General features: G+C 35.0%; 1 protein-coding gene across 2 annotated transcripts in view; it reads right to left on the bottom strand.

The window, feature by feature from the left end:
* Positions 1 to 1392: 1392 nt before the first annotated feature.
* Positions 1393 to 16694, bottom strand: part of Trs23 (trafficking protein particle complex subunit 4-like protein Trs23) — an 84782-nt gene continuing 69480 nt past the window's right edge. For both annotated transcript variants that reach the window (XM_090397632.1, XM_090397633.1), the window contains exon 5: positions 1393 to 1579. In XM_090397632.1, coding sequence (XP_090253758.1) covers positions 1507 to 1579 — 73 coding nt within the window. In that variant the 3' untranslated portion in view covers positions 1393 to 1506. The remainder of the gene's footprint in view (positions 1580 to 16694) is intronic.

Genomic DNA, 16694 nt, shown 5'->3' with positions numbered 1-16694 from the left:
CGGTTAAGATTATAAATTTTGAATACATACCTTTTATTTACCGAGCCTTGTTCTTTGCATGTGGTAACTGTAACGTTGACACAAATATTGGAAATGATGTAATAAACAAACAAACAACTAGTCTTACTGTTTAATAGAAGTCAAAATATCTTGCGAATGCGTATTAAACAAAATAACCACACACAAAACGCCCAAATGATAAATTGCCAAACAAGACACCTTATGCAGTGAAGCTCAGAAATACTTCTTCAGACAATAAAAATAAACTTAATTATACGCGAGATTTTTCAAATTTTATGTTTATACCGTAATTCTATGGGAAATTTCAATATAACTTCAATACAATTCATAATTCTACACAATAAAAATAAACTTAAATAAACTTAATTATAAGCAAGATTTTTCAATTTTTTTGTTTTCGGCAATTTATCATTTGGGTGTTTTATGTGCGGTTATTTAGTTTAATACGCATTTGCAAGATATTTTAACTAGTCTTACTGTTTAATGGAAGTCAAAATATCTTGTGAATGTGTATTAAACTAAATAACTTAGTTTGCGTATAAGTTAGTTATGCGTATTAAATTTAGTTTAATACGCATTTGCAAGATATTTTAACTAGTCTTACTGTTTAATGGAAGTCAAAATATCTTGTGAATGTGTATTAAACTAAATAACTGCACACAAAACCCAAATGATAAATTGCCAAACAAAACACCTTATGCAGTGAAGCTCAGAAATAAAAATTATAAGCAAGATTTTTCAATTTTTTTGTTTATACCTTTCTATTAACTCATTTTTACCTGGTAATAGATCAACAGAATAGAATTCATATTTCATCTTTTATTCCGTCGCCCATTTGACCGTGTCCCCCTAGAGTACACCCTGTTAAGAAATTAGTTCTTTTTCAATCACGATATGAATTCTTTTTACAGTGACGCAAGCGAGCCTGTGGGCTTGTTACAGTTGTAATTTAGGCTCTGAAGATGATGGGTAGAAAATGAGCAAAATATTAGTAATTTCAATAAATTAATTATATTTTTCTCTTGGTGTTGTTCATACCATGAAGACTTTAGGGAAATGGTTATAATGAAGCCCTATCCCCATGGAATTCAAATTTACAGCATTTGCATTAAAGAAGCAATTGTTCAATTATTCATTACTGATCACCTTTCTCTACTTTTTTTTTTTTGGTCCAAGAAATGGATGTTGACCATTATATTAGTCACATCAATAAAGCAATACTTTTTTTGTCAAGTCATAATACTTAAAATAAACACAACAAGAAGATTGTTGCATTACAATAATTGATTATTTTTTAAGGATATGAAATCAAGTATGAACCACAATTCAAAATTAACAATAAACAGTAAAAAATAAATATTACCAAACAAATATGTTCATTTCTTCAGTTATTTCTGAATATAATTCTACAACCATAAGGAATATTTACATAAATACTATATACATATACTATGATAGAAATTCAGATATAATTTACATATAAATTTAGATGTTGCTTATTCCCGTCTTCTCTGTTAGTTCTAATGACACTTGCATATTGCTGCTAAATAATTCGCACCTATGAATTAAAAAAAAAGTATAATATCATCCTGAACAAATTTACATAAAAATCAATACTATATTAATGGCAAACTCAGGAGAATAATCTCTTGGTTCAATGACATGAATTGTTGAATAGGAAAGATACCAGTGCATGAGAAGCTGCTTAATAATGCAATATCTGAATGTGTCCCTAGAATTTGAAAACAAATAGAATGGGAGTGAAATGGATATGCAATCTCATTAAATAAGAGATCCACATGAAGAAGACAATATGGAAGGAACATAATGAGAATAGTTATGAAATACGCAGTCTTGCCACAAATACTGTAACAACTTCCACACAGCTCCACACTGTTCAGAGAATTGCTAACATTCATGTGTTTATCAGTAGAGAGAGAGTTGTCTAGCTATATGGGTTAACACATAGTGGGGAGATTATGAGAACTGTGTAGCTGTAACAGCACTTCAGAAGGATGGAATGCAGTCACCTGTTATTTTCCACATGCTACAAACACTTGAGATCAGTACGATATTTATGTATCAGACTAAGTGGTACGTGAACAACAGACACAGAAATATCCTCTTCACAGGTGAGAAGATTTTCACCATTGAAGAGTCGTTTAACTGTCAAAGCAATCAGGTATATGTTTCAGGATGGTCACACAACACGAGACATAGAACAAGGATTCAGAGAAGTCATCACCCTACATCAATGATGGTTTGGAAGGAGGGGATGATGTATCAGGGGATATCCAAGTTGCATTTCTGTGAGAAAGGAGTCAAAACCTTCACCAAAGTGCATCAAGACACCATGCTGGAACCTGTGGTATAGCCACCCCGAATAACAGCCTATTTCATGGCAGGCAGAGGACCTTCCAATAGGACTCAGTCCCTACATACAAGGCAAGGACCGCACAACAGTGGCTGGAGGCAAATGTGCCTGACCACACATCGTCACCTGATTGGCCATCAGGAAGCCTCAATCTGAATCTGTTGGATTTCAAATTATGGTTGGAGTTTGGGAGAGTAGCCTACAAGAAACAACACTCCGGCATCACCAGTATGAATGCAGATTTAGAGTGAGCAGTGGCAGTATTTTCACTGTGTTTCCATTGGATGTTTTGTGGCCTCACAGACTTTGGGTGTGGATGAAGATGAAAAGGGAGACATTTCGAACATCGAGTGCTGCTATATGCACATTATACACGTGGCTTGTATGTGCTGAAAGCTGTAAATGATTTACTGATAGATTAAAGGTTTATGTGTTCATTTTGTAACAGTATTTATGGCTAGACTAGGTATATAAAGCTCAGGCCAGAAAAGTCACAAGTATTGTATGGAAAGCTAACTTGAAGTATGAAAAGAAATTTCAGCCAATTTCTTTTCATACTTCTACAGACTAGAGGCAACTCCAAAAGAATTTTATTGTTATACAGCAAGTAAAAGAATGAATGAATATGAAAAAATAACTTTACTGACTGCTGAGAGTACTCTCATATCAGAATCAGATGAGGCAGTTTAAACAACGAATGTTCACTTCACCAAGATCTTATCAAGTTGGTATATGTAACACAATATACGGTGCTACCACTACATTGAATGAAGAGATAGAGGTGCATGAGAAGGAGATTCTAGAGCTGTTTTATAAGAATTAGCCAATTGTGGAAGATGGATATCAGCATGTGTGCTAAAAGGAATTTTCAGCTAAACTGGCTAGGTCCTTTACATGTTTGAGTAATTAGAGTCAGTTCTGGAAAGATTCCACAGCAATGAAAATAATGCATGATAATTCCATTGACCAAGGGTAAGTGCAAAGACTGATGTGTCTAACTATTAATCTATCAGTATCTCAGGAATAACAGTAAAGATTTTAGAGAAGTTGATAGGGAATCACACACAGAAATGGGTGGAAAAACAAGATATGCTTTGCAAAGAACAGCATGGGTTTATGAATGGGAAGTCATGTCTGAGCAATTTGCTCATATTTTATAATAATGCTATGACTAAGTTGGATAAAAGGAATGGTACACTATGAGACTGATGGACTTTGTTAAGTCATTTATAATAGGATACCACATGAAAAGCTGTTGCCTAAACTATAGAATATGGGATTGGAATATAAACTATTGGCTTGGATAAGTGAGTGGCTAAGAGTAACAGAAAGTGGTATATGGAGGATGCAAATCTACCAGACTCAAGGTGACCAGTAGTGTGCCTCAGGGAGCAGCCCCTCAACCATGGTTATTTAATCTATACATTAATGATATTGGAGAGGGGCTGACAGAAGATCTTCTAGTTGTTTGCTGAAGATGCAAAGTTAGGCAGGGAAATTAGAGATGTTAATGATATACAATATTTACACGGTGATCTGAATAAGTTGGAAGTAGGCAAACAATAATGGCTATCAATTCAATGTTGGTAAGTGTAAAGTTATGCATTTTGGCATGATGTGATATTCGACATCATATTATATTGGTGGGATTATGCATAACAAAAATTGCAAATACACAATATACAATACACAATATATAACTGTGATGTTGAAATGAACATCAGCATGTAAGGATATGGAAGTCAATTTTGATTCTTTACAAGGCTTTGATACGAATGCACCTGGACTATTGTGTGCACTAATTTGGTCTTCTGGGTTCCAAAGGAATAACAATGCTGTGGAAAAGCTGTAAAGAACAGTTACGAAGATGACATCAGTATTATGGAACGTACATTACAAAGGTCCGCACGGTTAGCCTAGTGGCTATGCACTTCGTAACCATATGCCTGGGGAAGGAGTGTCCTAGGTTCGATTCCTGTCGACGACGTGAGGAGCTTAAGGATCTTCCTCAGTGATAGCCAAATTAGCCGGTCTTGGGCATGGACAGCAGGATTTTTTCTGCCGGTTTATCTGGGGTTTTTCATCCCACAAGTAGGCAAACCGTCCCCGTGAATACACAGGATATAGTACGGCAAGGAAGGTAACGGGAAACTACCTTGCACATAATCATCTCCCTAGTATGGTAGCATATAGCTACCCCCACCAGCATTATGGCGGAAGGGAATAGAAAAGATAGATAGACATTACAAGGATAGACTGAATGTATATGGACTGCAGATACTGGTAAACAGAAGATATAGGAAAAGAAGAACTAGCAAAAAGAAAGAAAGCTGCATGGCTATCATTCAACAGACTAAAAGAAACACTGATCCAAATCTTGACATCTCTACAAAGGCAATATTATTTAATAGTGACATTTTTCCATCACTCATATGGATCAGAAACACAGAACATGACAAGAAAAAAAAAAGAAACAATCACAATAACTCGGAGTGCAATAGAATGTAGGATTTATAACATCAGCAAAATGGAACTAAGAAAGAGATCATGCATAAAAGATGTTGTAACTGCAGTATATGAAAGCAAGATGAGATGGGCAAGTTACATAGCCAGGCTCAGGGATAACAGATGGACATATAGAATACTTAACTGGCAACCAGGAATAAAGAGAAAACCAGGAAGACCACCTACAAGATGGGAAGATCCACTAGTGAAATCTATGGGTATATCATGGAAGAGAGAGAAAAGATCAAGATCGTTGGAGGCATCTTTGTGACCTTCACTCATGGAGAAATCCTGAGTGAAACACAGGTCCATCAAGATAATCAAGGTAATGATAGTGGTCTATAAACTTTTGAGAGGGTGTTATAGGATATTGGTTCATAAAATTTTTCATTATATGAAATGTGGAGAGAAGACAAGAGGGACATCCATGAAAGTTAAGAAAGGGATAAGAGAGCTACATTTTTCTTTTGCAGAACTATGAGTGATTGAAACAGTTTGCCTAAGTAGTGAGTGCATCTAATGTGAATGAGTTTAAAAGAAGGTATAACAGCTGGTGTGGGTGATGTATGGCCTCCATCAATCAGTTCTCGGCTCCCTGGTGGTCTAATAATAACAATAGATAAAAATTGATGTACCTTCACACAAAAAATAGAAACGTATACATCATCTCTCACTGTACTGAACTCATAGGGACAAAAGAACAGTGTATTTATGAAGGTTTTGCCATAGTGAATTTCCTCTATCACAGTACTGATGCAATGAGATTCTTGCTACAACTTGCAGAGGTCTATTATAGTGAATGAATTTGCAATGATGGTGTTTGGCATAACAACAGTCAACTGTATACAGACTTTATGTACTGATGTTTTGAAACCAAATTAAATTTTTTTGTTTAAGGCGCTCCTTTCCAGCATTTAATTTTAACTTTAATTTATGAGATAATGAAGGCAAAACCTCATAATTAAATAAATTAAATTTTTACAATTTTGATATGTAAAATAACAATCTATAATAGCTATATATGCATTTAAGAACAGGACAGATCAGGCAACCCATCCAGATTACAAACACATTAACAATTAGTACATCATAAAATACAGGATTAAAGTAAGAAGTAGTGAATAAGAGAGAATTTTTTTATAGTGTTCTTGAACAAGAGGTTGTTCAATTTATTAGTACATTAGTATGCTGAACAGACAGAAAGTCAAGGAGAAATGTGTTTAACATTGGAGAGATATACAAACATTCACTCCTGCATGAGTGGTTTCAAAATCTACACCACAGTTGATGCCATGTATGGGCAGAGGTTACGAAAGAGAAAGGATGTATTAGGTGGTAGTACTTGGATATACTTCAGGGGGAAAGGATGTTCTTGAGAACAGAATTAGACTGGAATGAACGAAGAGTGGAGAAGTAAGTTGAGTGGACAGCAGTAGAACAGTCAAGGGATGTTGAACAGTCCTTCTTATGAGATGCATATCAGAAATGAGGGAGAATGAAGAATGCTAGTTTTCTAGAGCATCTATGCAAGTACCTGTAGAAGAGACACAAGCCACGAAAAAAAAAAAAAATCTGCAGGGACCGGACAGTGAGTGAAAGAGAGAGAGAGAGAGAGAAAGGGGGGGGGGGATAGGTGTTCTATTTGTGAGCTCCCCCCTTTGAACATCAGAAATGTTTGCCTTTGGTACCCCAAATATAACAGAATTATTCTAAGAATGGGTAGATTTGGGATTTGTAAAGTTAGTAGCTGGATAGAGGGAAGTAACGTCTAGAGTGGAAAAGGGTTGACAACCGAGTGGAAGATCAGCGATTCTGTGAAAAAGGATTGACAATTTATTGAAGAAGCATCAGCCTTTTGGCAGCCCATCTCTGCCAATTCTGACAAACAGTGATCATGGAAATATCACATGAACAAACAAGTAGAAGCAACTGAAAATCAGTGGGTGAAAGAGTACAATCACTCCTTAATTAGTATAACTGCTCTTTACTGAACTGAGTCAAGAATTTCAGGAGCTGTTAGAGAACATATTGAATGCAATACCAATATTTAATGATTGGGAAAAATTTGCAATTTGTATACAGATAATAGTTGTTTAAAGGTAAAGTAATAATGAGCAAAACAGAAAATCTGATGTCTTGGATGATCAGGAAGCAACACTTGTAATATGTTTATGATAAGAAGGGCAGAAGAAAAAAACTGAAATAAGGCTAGACTCAGTTTTTTAAGCACTGAAGCTAATAAAGCTATGGAATAAAGTTGAAGAACCTCTATGGCTAGTAGGTAAGACTTCAAAGGTTGTAAAAAAAATACACATTCTGGAAGATTTGCATAGCGCAAGGTTTTTCAAATGAAAAAGAAGGGTGAAATATAAAGTTATCAGCAAACCTGTAAAGTGGATTTATAGTCAACTGGAGAAGGTCACTGATATATATGTTAAAAATACCAAGCAATTTTATAACCTTGGTTTTAATCTTTTTTTTCCCAAGTAAGCAAACAAGCAAGTAAGTCAAGTTTGCACCTGAAGTATTTTCAAGTCCAAGTCAACTCATGGTAAAGGTGAAATAAAGTCTGATCACTTTCCTTAGTATCTGCCATAATGCAAAGCACATTCCCTTGCAGACATGTATGATGATTAAGGGAAGGGACACTACCCAGACTGGTTTTGCGTGTCAGGACAAAATTACACGTGGTAAAATCACACGAGGACGAATTACACAAGGATGAAATTACATATAATTTTTACTTAAGAGTTTTTAAATTTTTATGATGAATTTTATATTTATTTTCAGATAAGAGTTCCATTAATTTTGTAATACTTTATAAGACCTAGCTGTTGACTTTAATTCGATTAAAATATTATTGGTATTTTGGTGTCAAATTAAACACAAACTTTCTTAATATTGCAAAAATTACTTTTATTTTAAAAAATAATAAAAAACAAAAACACTACATATAAGCTATACAACGTAAAAATTCCAATAGTCTATTAGAGTCATAATTTTGTACAATATTTGAAATACATTGTTTTAACGAAATGTACCTACGACGTCCTGGGTTTCGTTGACCAGTTAAATGCTGCAAATAGTTTGTATGTTGTAAAGATAATTCTTTAACAATGTTATCCAAAAATTTCCAAACAGTTGGATGAGAACACTGAAAGAGAGACTGAAGTACATAGTGCCATCCTTCAATACAATTTGTAGTTCTAGCTATGCAGTTGGCTGCAGAGTGTCTATGGTTCAAGTAGAAATATCGAACAGAAGTTGTCTATAAGTGCTGTTCCTGAGCTGTCGATCTCGAATATATGTACATTCAAAGTAAAGGAGAACTTGCTCAATTCGTTCATTATGTTCGTCTAAATTAGAGAACAGATCAGCAACTTCTAAAAATGTTTCTAACACTTCTTCTTCTGGTAAAAATGCAAGTGATTGTAACATTTTAATGTGTACTGCAAATGACTGATTGGATTCATATAGAGATTTTAGTCCACATTCATTTACTTTGCGTATAATAGATTGTGATAAATGGAAAAAGCAGTCACCAATTTCAATGTTTTCAAACACGGCACGGAAAGCATTCATTGCTGCTGTTTCAAAATCGGTCAAAATTTTTCGTGGTTGAACTTGAGGAATTTTCTCCAGTAACACGTTCAGCATCTTCACATATATTTCTTCCTTTTTCCCTGGTAGAAGAGCCAGTAGACAAGGAAAAGCGACGCCTGAATCATATTGGACATGGATACTGTATAACTGATAATATATTTCTGGAACCACTTTAAATGTACTATCTACTAGCCAAAAATCATTAACTACAAGTTGATCTTGAAGAGTCTTGTGACCAATTAGTATTATACGTTCTGGATCTTCTGCCCCGGAATCATGAATAATCCATTTAGAGTATTTCTCTGGTATTTCAAAGTTTTTGTTATCTGGATTTGATGGAACATTTCCAATTGTTTTAGCTTTGGATCTATTTAATCGCCTCATCATGGAGCTCTTCTTCGATAGGCACATTTTTAATCCGTCTGATACAGTCACTAAATTGTTAGCTATAATTGCACGAGCTGTTGCACCTGGATTCGATATTTTTTTTTCATTTGATTTGCAAGTTGATGAGCTTCAGATTCAAAAGTCCTATTAACATGACAGTGTTCTGAAGACTCACGCACGGATAATCTTATCGTCTCTGGTATGGAGCAGCGATCGACAATGTAACGTTCTAAACTTTGCACAACGCCAATGAATAGTTTTGATAGCAGTTTCATGGTGACAAACAAACTCGAATCCTTTGTGAATTATAATTTGACCACCTTTATTACTAACACCGTACTCAAAATCAGCCATGGATAAATTAAAAATTAATTAAAAAAATTAATCACGAAATTTATTAACTCAAGTTATACACTAGTTGTATTACGAGTCACTAAACTAGAACTGAAGAATGCAAGACAAAAATTTACTTATATACCTTCACCCAAACAATTCTTAGAAATTCTTGAGCTGGTGATTAACAATTGTCGATTATTGATTTACCCTTGCTGGTTATAAATTTTGTACAATTTTTGGTAAATTTTATTTTATGTGTAATTTCTTACTTGTGTATTTTTTCCTTTTAATTTTTTTCTTAGTGTAATTTTCGTAATTACTTGTGTAAATATTTTCCATTTAATTCTTTTCGTAATTTCGAAATAAAATTACATTTAATTTCTTATATGTGTAATTTTTTCTTTTTTGAAATTACAAAATTTTTTGTATAATTTCTTATATGTGTAATTTTTTCTTTGTGTAATTTTATCATGTAACCCTGGTTTTGACCTTCATTGAGGTCTCGTCAGTGGGAGCCAGACCCCAAGATTGAAGTAATGCAGAATTTAAAAATTTTACCTATACAAGTTGACACAAGTTGTTTTGACCTTATTAAATAAAAATCTCAGGATGAGAGAAAGATGTAGAAAGTTTTTTACCTTGGGTATACTATAAGTTAAAAGATACCAAGCAATTTTATAAATTTGGTTTTAATCCTTCTTTCCCAAGTAAGCAAAAAAGCAAGTCAGTCAAGTTTGCGCCTTAAGTATTTTCAGGTCTAAGGCAACATGAGTTGCCTCAGACCTATAAAGGTGGAATAAGCTCTGATCACATTCCTTAGTATCTCCCATAATGCAAAGCACATCCCCTTGCAGACATGTATGATGCTATGCATTAAGGGGAAGGACCACTACTCAGACCGGTTTAGACCTTTATTGAGGTCTCGTCAGTGGGAGCCAGATCCTGAGATGCCAAGGTTGAAGTAACGCAGAATTTAAAAATTTTACCTATACAAGCTGACACAAGTTGCTTTGACCTAAAATCACAGGATGAGAGAAAGATGTAGAAAGTTTTTTACCTTGGGTATACTATATTGCTTGGTATCTTTAACGTAACAAACACACACACGCACGGGTAGTTAGAAAAGTTCTCAGCCTAACAATGAAAAAACACTCATAATTTAAAAATTATTTTTATTTTTCAACATAATCTCCCTTAAGATTAATACATTTATTCCAGCGATGCTCCAGCACCATTATCCTATTCCTGTAGTGGTTCTCAGTAAGATCTGCAAAATACACCTCTACAACTGCAATCACCTCTCGATTCGAAGAAAAATGCTGACCAGCAAGGAAGACTTTTAGTTTTGGAAACAGATAGAAATCAGAGGCAGCCAAATCTGGGGAATCGAGTGGACATTCCAACAATTCATAGTGCAGATCCGTTAATTTTCTCATTGACTAAACACCTTTGTGGGCAGCATTGTCCTGATGAGAGATGATTTTTTTCTTCTGTAAACCAGGTCTTCTCATCACAAATTTTATCATCCAGTCTTGTTAAAAGATTGGAATAATATTCCCTGGTTATTGTTTTTATTATGTTATTGTTGATAGCGATGTTTCCTCCCTAGTGCAGGACACCAGAGTGTACAGAGGATTTGAAATTGGAAGCGATCACTATTTAGGCTTGAGCAGGATAAAATTGAATTTCATATTGAAAAGAATAACATGTAAGAAAGTTTTAAAGCGAATAAAAGTTGAGCAGCTCTCAGATGTGAACTGTAGACTAAAATACACAAAGATTATTGAAGAAAAAATGAAGTAGTTTGAGAACAGGAACCAAACCTTGGAGATTCAGTGGCAAGCCTTGAGGAAAACCCTGATTGATTCAGTCAGAGAAGCACGTGGTGAGGTTGTCTGCAAGGATAGAAAAATTAGAACTCCATGGTGGACACAGAAAGTTAAAGATGCAGTGAAGGAAAAGAAGAAAGCATATCAAAGGTTCTTGGCAAATAAGTCAGCTTTTGCTCTTAGAGAATACAGAGACAAATGTAACAAAGCAAAACACTGTGTAAAACTAGCTAAACAAAAGTCATGGGAGGGCTTTGGCAAGAACATAGAAAATAAATATGGAGAAGGTGGTAAGATATTCTGTAGGTTGTTGAAGAAGCTTAGAAATGGAGAAAAGAGTGCTGTAAAAGGAGTAAGAGATGATAAAGGTGACATGAAATTAGGGGAATAAGATATCCTTGAAGTATGGAGTAATTACTTCGAAAAATTGCTAAATGAAACAAGCAGTGATAGCACAGTGGTAAAAAACACTCAACAGGCATACAGTCAGGAATACATATCCATACTTGAAATAGAAAAAGTCATCAAAGGCTTGAAATGTGGAATGGCAGCAGGAGTAGATGATATTCGACCAGAATTGCTGAAGTATGGTGGTATAAAAGTCTTACAGTGGCTGCACTGCATAGTTCAGAAGGCCTGGACAGAGGGACGATTTCCCGATGATTGGAGTAGAGCTCTAATAGTACCCATATATAAAAAGGGAAATAAAACTGAATGTGAGAATTACAGAGGTATTTCCCTACTGAGTGTTCCTGGCAAGATCTATGCAAGTATACTTGAGAAATGGTTGAGAAGAATTGTGGAAGAAAAGCTTGGTGAAGAACAAGCTGGATTCATGCCAAATAGAGGCTGTCAGGATCAGATCTTCACTTCACGACAAATAGTTGAGAAAGCATGGGAATATAACAAAGATCTATGTTTAAGTTTTGTCAATCTGGAAAAGGCATATGACAAGGTGCCAAAAGAGAAGCTATTTTATACGCTAAAGTTATGTGGTTTCAATGGGGCATTATATCAAACAATACTTAGTCTTTATTTGAGTTGTAAGTCAGCAGTTAGAATTGAAGGAAGTACAGGAAGATGGTTTAATGTTAAATCTGGTGTGAGACAAGGATATACATTATTCCCTCTGTTATTCATTATCTATATGGATCAAATTTGAAGGAAAGTGGTATTAAACATGATATCAGAAATGGAGATGTTAACGTCAGCTCTTTGTTTTATGCGGACGAGGTTATACTTCTAAATAAATCTGCTACAAGTTTGCAAGAATCCCTGACTAAATTGAATAACTGTTGTAATAGATATGGTATGAAGGTCAGCATTAAAAAGACAAAGACAATGAAAATAAGTAGAATTGTTGAAAATGTCAACTGTGTTGTCAACGGGGAACCTGTGGATCAAGTAAAACATTTCAGCTACTTAGGCACGATTTTTACTGAAGATGGTAAATTAAATATGGAAATAGACAATAGAATCAACAGAGCTAGTATGGTAGGCAGTCAATTGAATAAATTCATATGGAATAAGAGAGAAATTAGTCAGAACACTAAATTAGTGGTATTCAAGACAGTATTCACACCAGTTTTAACTTATGGATCTGAGCTGGGTCAGAAGTAAAACACTTGACTAAAGACTAGAGACCGCAGATATGAGAGTCCTGAGATAGATTATAGGCCTGAACAGATGGCATCAATGGCAATATCATATTAAAAACGAATATATTAGGAAAGAACTTGACATTGTCAGCATCCAGGAATGCGTTAGCAGAGCTAATCTCAAGTGGTATGGTCACTTAAACAGAATGGGCGAGGAAAGATTAGCAAAACAAGTGTTCTCTGCCAGGTTGGCAGGAAAACGACCCAGAGGAAGACCAAGATATAGGTGGATTGATATGGTATTAAGTGCCTTAGAAGATAGAAATATAAGCTCTGATAATGATAATATTGGAGTCTTGACAAGTAACAGACTGATTTGGAGGAAAATTGTAGATAGGAAGTTAGTAATGATGTAAATTTTTCATGTAGTACTATCATATCCTGTAAACCCCTTGGGGGTACATGTTAGGAATTTGATGATGGTTATTGTTTTACCCTTTTCAAGATAATTAATAAACAAAATGCCTTCAGCATCCCAAAACAGCAATGCCATGACCTTCCCTGCTAATGGAACCAACTTTATCTTCTTTGGTACAGAAGAACTGGCTCCTGTCGGAACACGTTTTGACTGCTGTTTGGATTCTGGTGTGTAATGGTGAATCCAATTCTCATTCATAGTAATAAATCGATGCACAAAATCGGCACCCATCTTGCACAAAGCTTTTTCCTTTGCAATTCTTAATGCAAAATATATTCTACACATTCTTTTGAAATGCCTATAGTCTCAGCAATTTCATGCGCTTTGACCAGCCAGTCATCCAATACATATCATTGACTTGATCAATGATTTCTGGTGGTGTTACACTTTTTGGACATCCTTCACATGGATCATCTTCAAGGCTGGTATAGCCACATTTAAACTCGGCAGCCAATTTCTTAATTGTTGAAAAAACTAAGGAGAACAGTGCCCATAAACTTTTATGAACTTCGACTGAATTTCTTTTGCCATTAAATCTTCTTTTACAAAGAATTTTATAACCGCACGATACTTAATTTTATCCATTTCAAGGGATACAGACAATACTTTTGCTTCAGACAGCCTGTATAAAACAAACTACTTGATAGAATGACTTGCAATTTGACATGCATGCTTATGACAGATGTACCAACTTAGAAATAAAAATCTTGCTGACAGTGTTGCCCTTTATGGTCAAGGCCAAGAACATTTCAGTCCACCCTCGTGTGTGTGTGTGTGTGTGTATATATGTATACACAGTAAACCCCCCCCCCTTTTTTTTTTTACACTTTTCAGGGGACTGATGGAAAAAAGTGTAAATAGCAGGAAATGTAAAATAACATTAAAAAAAAGACTAAAAGATGACTTACTGCTAGTATGTGAGTCTACATACTAGATTACAAAATTTAATAACTGAAAATAAATGAATTTACAATTACTTACATTTATCTATTTTAAAAAAAATCTTTAATTGTTTTTGCTTTTCGTTTTTTTGACATAGCGGCAGATTGCTTTGCATCGAGTTCAATCCTTGACCTGTTTTTTACTATCGTGTTCAAAGTGGACACGGAGCGTCCAAGATTGTTTGCTAAATGCACACGTGTTCCGGCATGCCAATCTACATGTCGCAGAATTGCCATCTTTTCTTCTACCAAATACATTTTCTGTCTTTTTTCTCCATGTTACTAACATGGATAATCCACCACTGCAACTTGAAAGCAACTTTCACATACTAAATTACTTAGCAGAAATTCTGCAATATCAATTCGTACTGTGATTGAAAAATCACGGTATCGCTCATCACTACATTACTGCTGCAAGCGTGCAAGTCACCGTGATGATGGAAATGAAACTACAGCCGAAAGCAACGTCATCTGGGAACAGAAATGCGCAGATTTCCGCAGAAATCGATTCGAAAATCAGTATTGCCACCCGAGAAAAAAACGCAAATCATGGGAAATTACGTCCACATCAAGTTGTTAATGGCGGGAAAACAATATATCATAAGAATAGACCTTAAGACGGGACCAATGGAAAATGACATAAATGTCAGGAAAACGTAAATTGCAGGAACGAAAAAACAGGGTTTTACTGTATATATAAAATATTCATCCAAACTTGATTTGCTTCCTCAGCCTTAAGTAAAAGGTTGGTCCACCTAATAAGTTGTGGAAATACCTTCTGAAAACGAATGCTGTGCCGAACAAAGCGGCCTCTTGCAACTGCCTGATTTTTAATCCATCTAACTCGAGTGCTTCTAGATGTTGTTTCAATGTTTTGGGGATGGCGCCTAAAGCACCTATTATTATGAGAACAACTTTCGTTTTCTTTTGCCAAATTCATTCAACTTGCAACTCATGATACTTGGTAATTTTTTTAGTTTCTTTTTCATTAATTCGACTATCTCCTGGTACTGATATTTCAATAAACTGAACACCTTTGTTTTCACTTTTTCAACTACTGTTATATGGGGTGTATTACATTCCAAGTTTCTGTCTGTCTGAATTTTGAAATCTCAGAGCATTTTAGCTTTTTCATTCTCAATCACTTTTTGGCCAACTTTATGCTTCCAATAGTCTTTAGATACTTTAAACCCATACTTTTTACATAAATTCCAGTGAATTATCTTAGCTACATTATCGTGCTTTATACGGTACTCAATTTGTGTGAATTTTGCTGCACCCACTTATGTGGTGTACCGTTTCTTCCTTCTCTTTGAACAATCTGTATTTACTGTCTTCTCGAATTTTTTGCATTTTTGTCTTCATAAAGATGGTTTTAATGGCCTGTTCTTGTGCTTCAAAAATTACCAAATCAGAGACAAATATGGAAAAGATGGAATGAGATGAGAACAAGCCATTGGGCCTAAATTCCTGAAATAATGATGATAGTGCCTAATCATTTTCATTCCTTTGTGCTGCCTGTGTCCCCAATGATGCCTCTGCAGTTAGTGAAGAAATACTGGAGTCGTTAAAACCATTGTTTAATTTATTCCCAAGTGCTTCATTCCATAAAACTATCAACAAGGGCTTTAACAAGCACTAAATGTCTGCAGACAGGAAATTTCATCTAAGAATTATACATACAGAGAAATTTGCTTATTGTGATCTCAGTAGCATTCTTCATATACCACTATCTGGACTACCTTCAGGGACATTTGGCAGAACAGTGACAGCATTGAAGTCATTTGAAGTGATGTATTTGTTTTTGTATCAAATTTTTAACGTGAAGTTAGGTTTCTAGGACTGGAGGCCAGAGGTGTTTAATGTTTGGTACACCCAATTCCATTGTTTTCTTTTCTGTATTGTTAAGAGCATGTTTCCTAATGGGTGATATTGGTTTTCTAACTTTAAAAGTTCAGATTAGCTCTTGAGGGCTGCATGTCAGAGGTGTTTGGTTCTCAGTACCAATGTTTCTGGTATTGTTTTTTTTATTGGTGTAATTACTTTGAAACACTGTTACGAAATAAGAATGACAATATATTCAAGAGAATGCAATCAGGAATACAAATATGAAAATGCAATTAATATCAATGTCTGAGGTAGAGAAAGTTTTGAAAAGCAAAAACAGGGAAAATAAGCTGGAATATATGCTATTCAACCAGAAATGCTCAAATGTAGAAGTATAAAAGTTTTACATTAGTTACACTGCATAATTCAGATAGAGTGGTCAAACTTTGAATTCTGGATAAGAGCTCATTATTATCATATGAGGGTGGTCTGAAAAGTTCTCAGCCTCGACCATAGATGGCAATCTATCGGCATGATTTTTTTTCGAAATTAGTACATCTGTCATAAGCATCCACGTTAAACTGCAAGTCATTCTATCAAGTAATTTGTTTTATACAGCTGTCTGAAGCAAAAGTGTTGTCTGTTTCCGTTGAATGGATAAAATTGAGTATCGTGGAGTTATAAAATTCTTTGTAAAAGAAGGTTTAACGCCAAAAGAAATTCATTCGAGGTTCATAAAAGTTTATGGCCACTCTAGTCCTTTGTTTTTGACAATTAAGAAATGGGCTGCCGAGT

Source organism: Typopeltis vanoorti, chromosome 9, assembly GCF_054136105.1.
Source record: "Typopeltis vanoorti isolate ZY-2024b chromosome 9, IOZ_Tvanoo_1.0, whole genome shotgun sequence".
Taxonomy (NCBI): Eukaryota; Metazoa; Arthropoda; class Arachnida; order Uropygi; family Thelyphonidae; genus Typopeltis; species Typopeltis vanoorti.
Note: the sequence above shows the minus strand (reverse complement) of the source record. Positions and strands in the feature narration are given on the sequence as shown.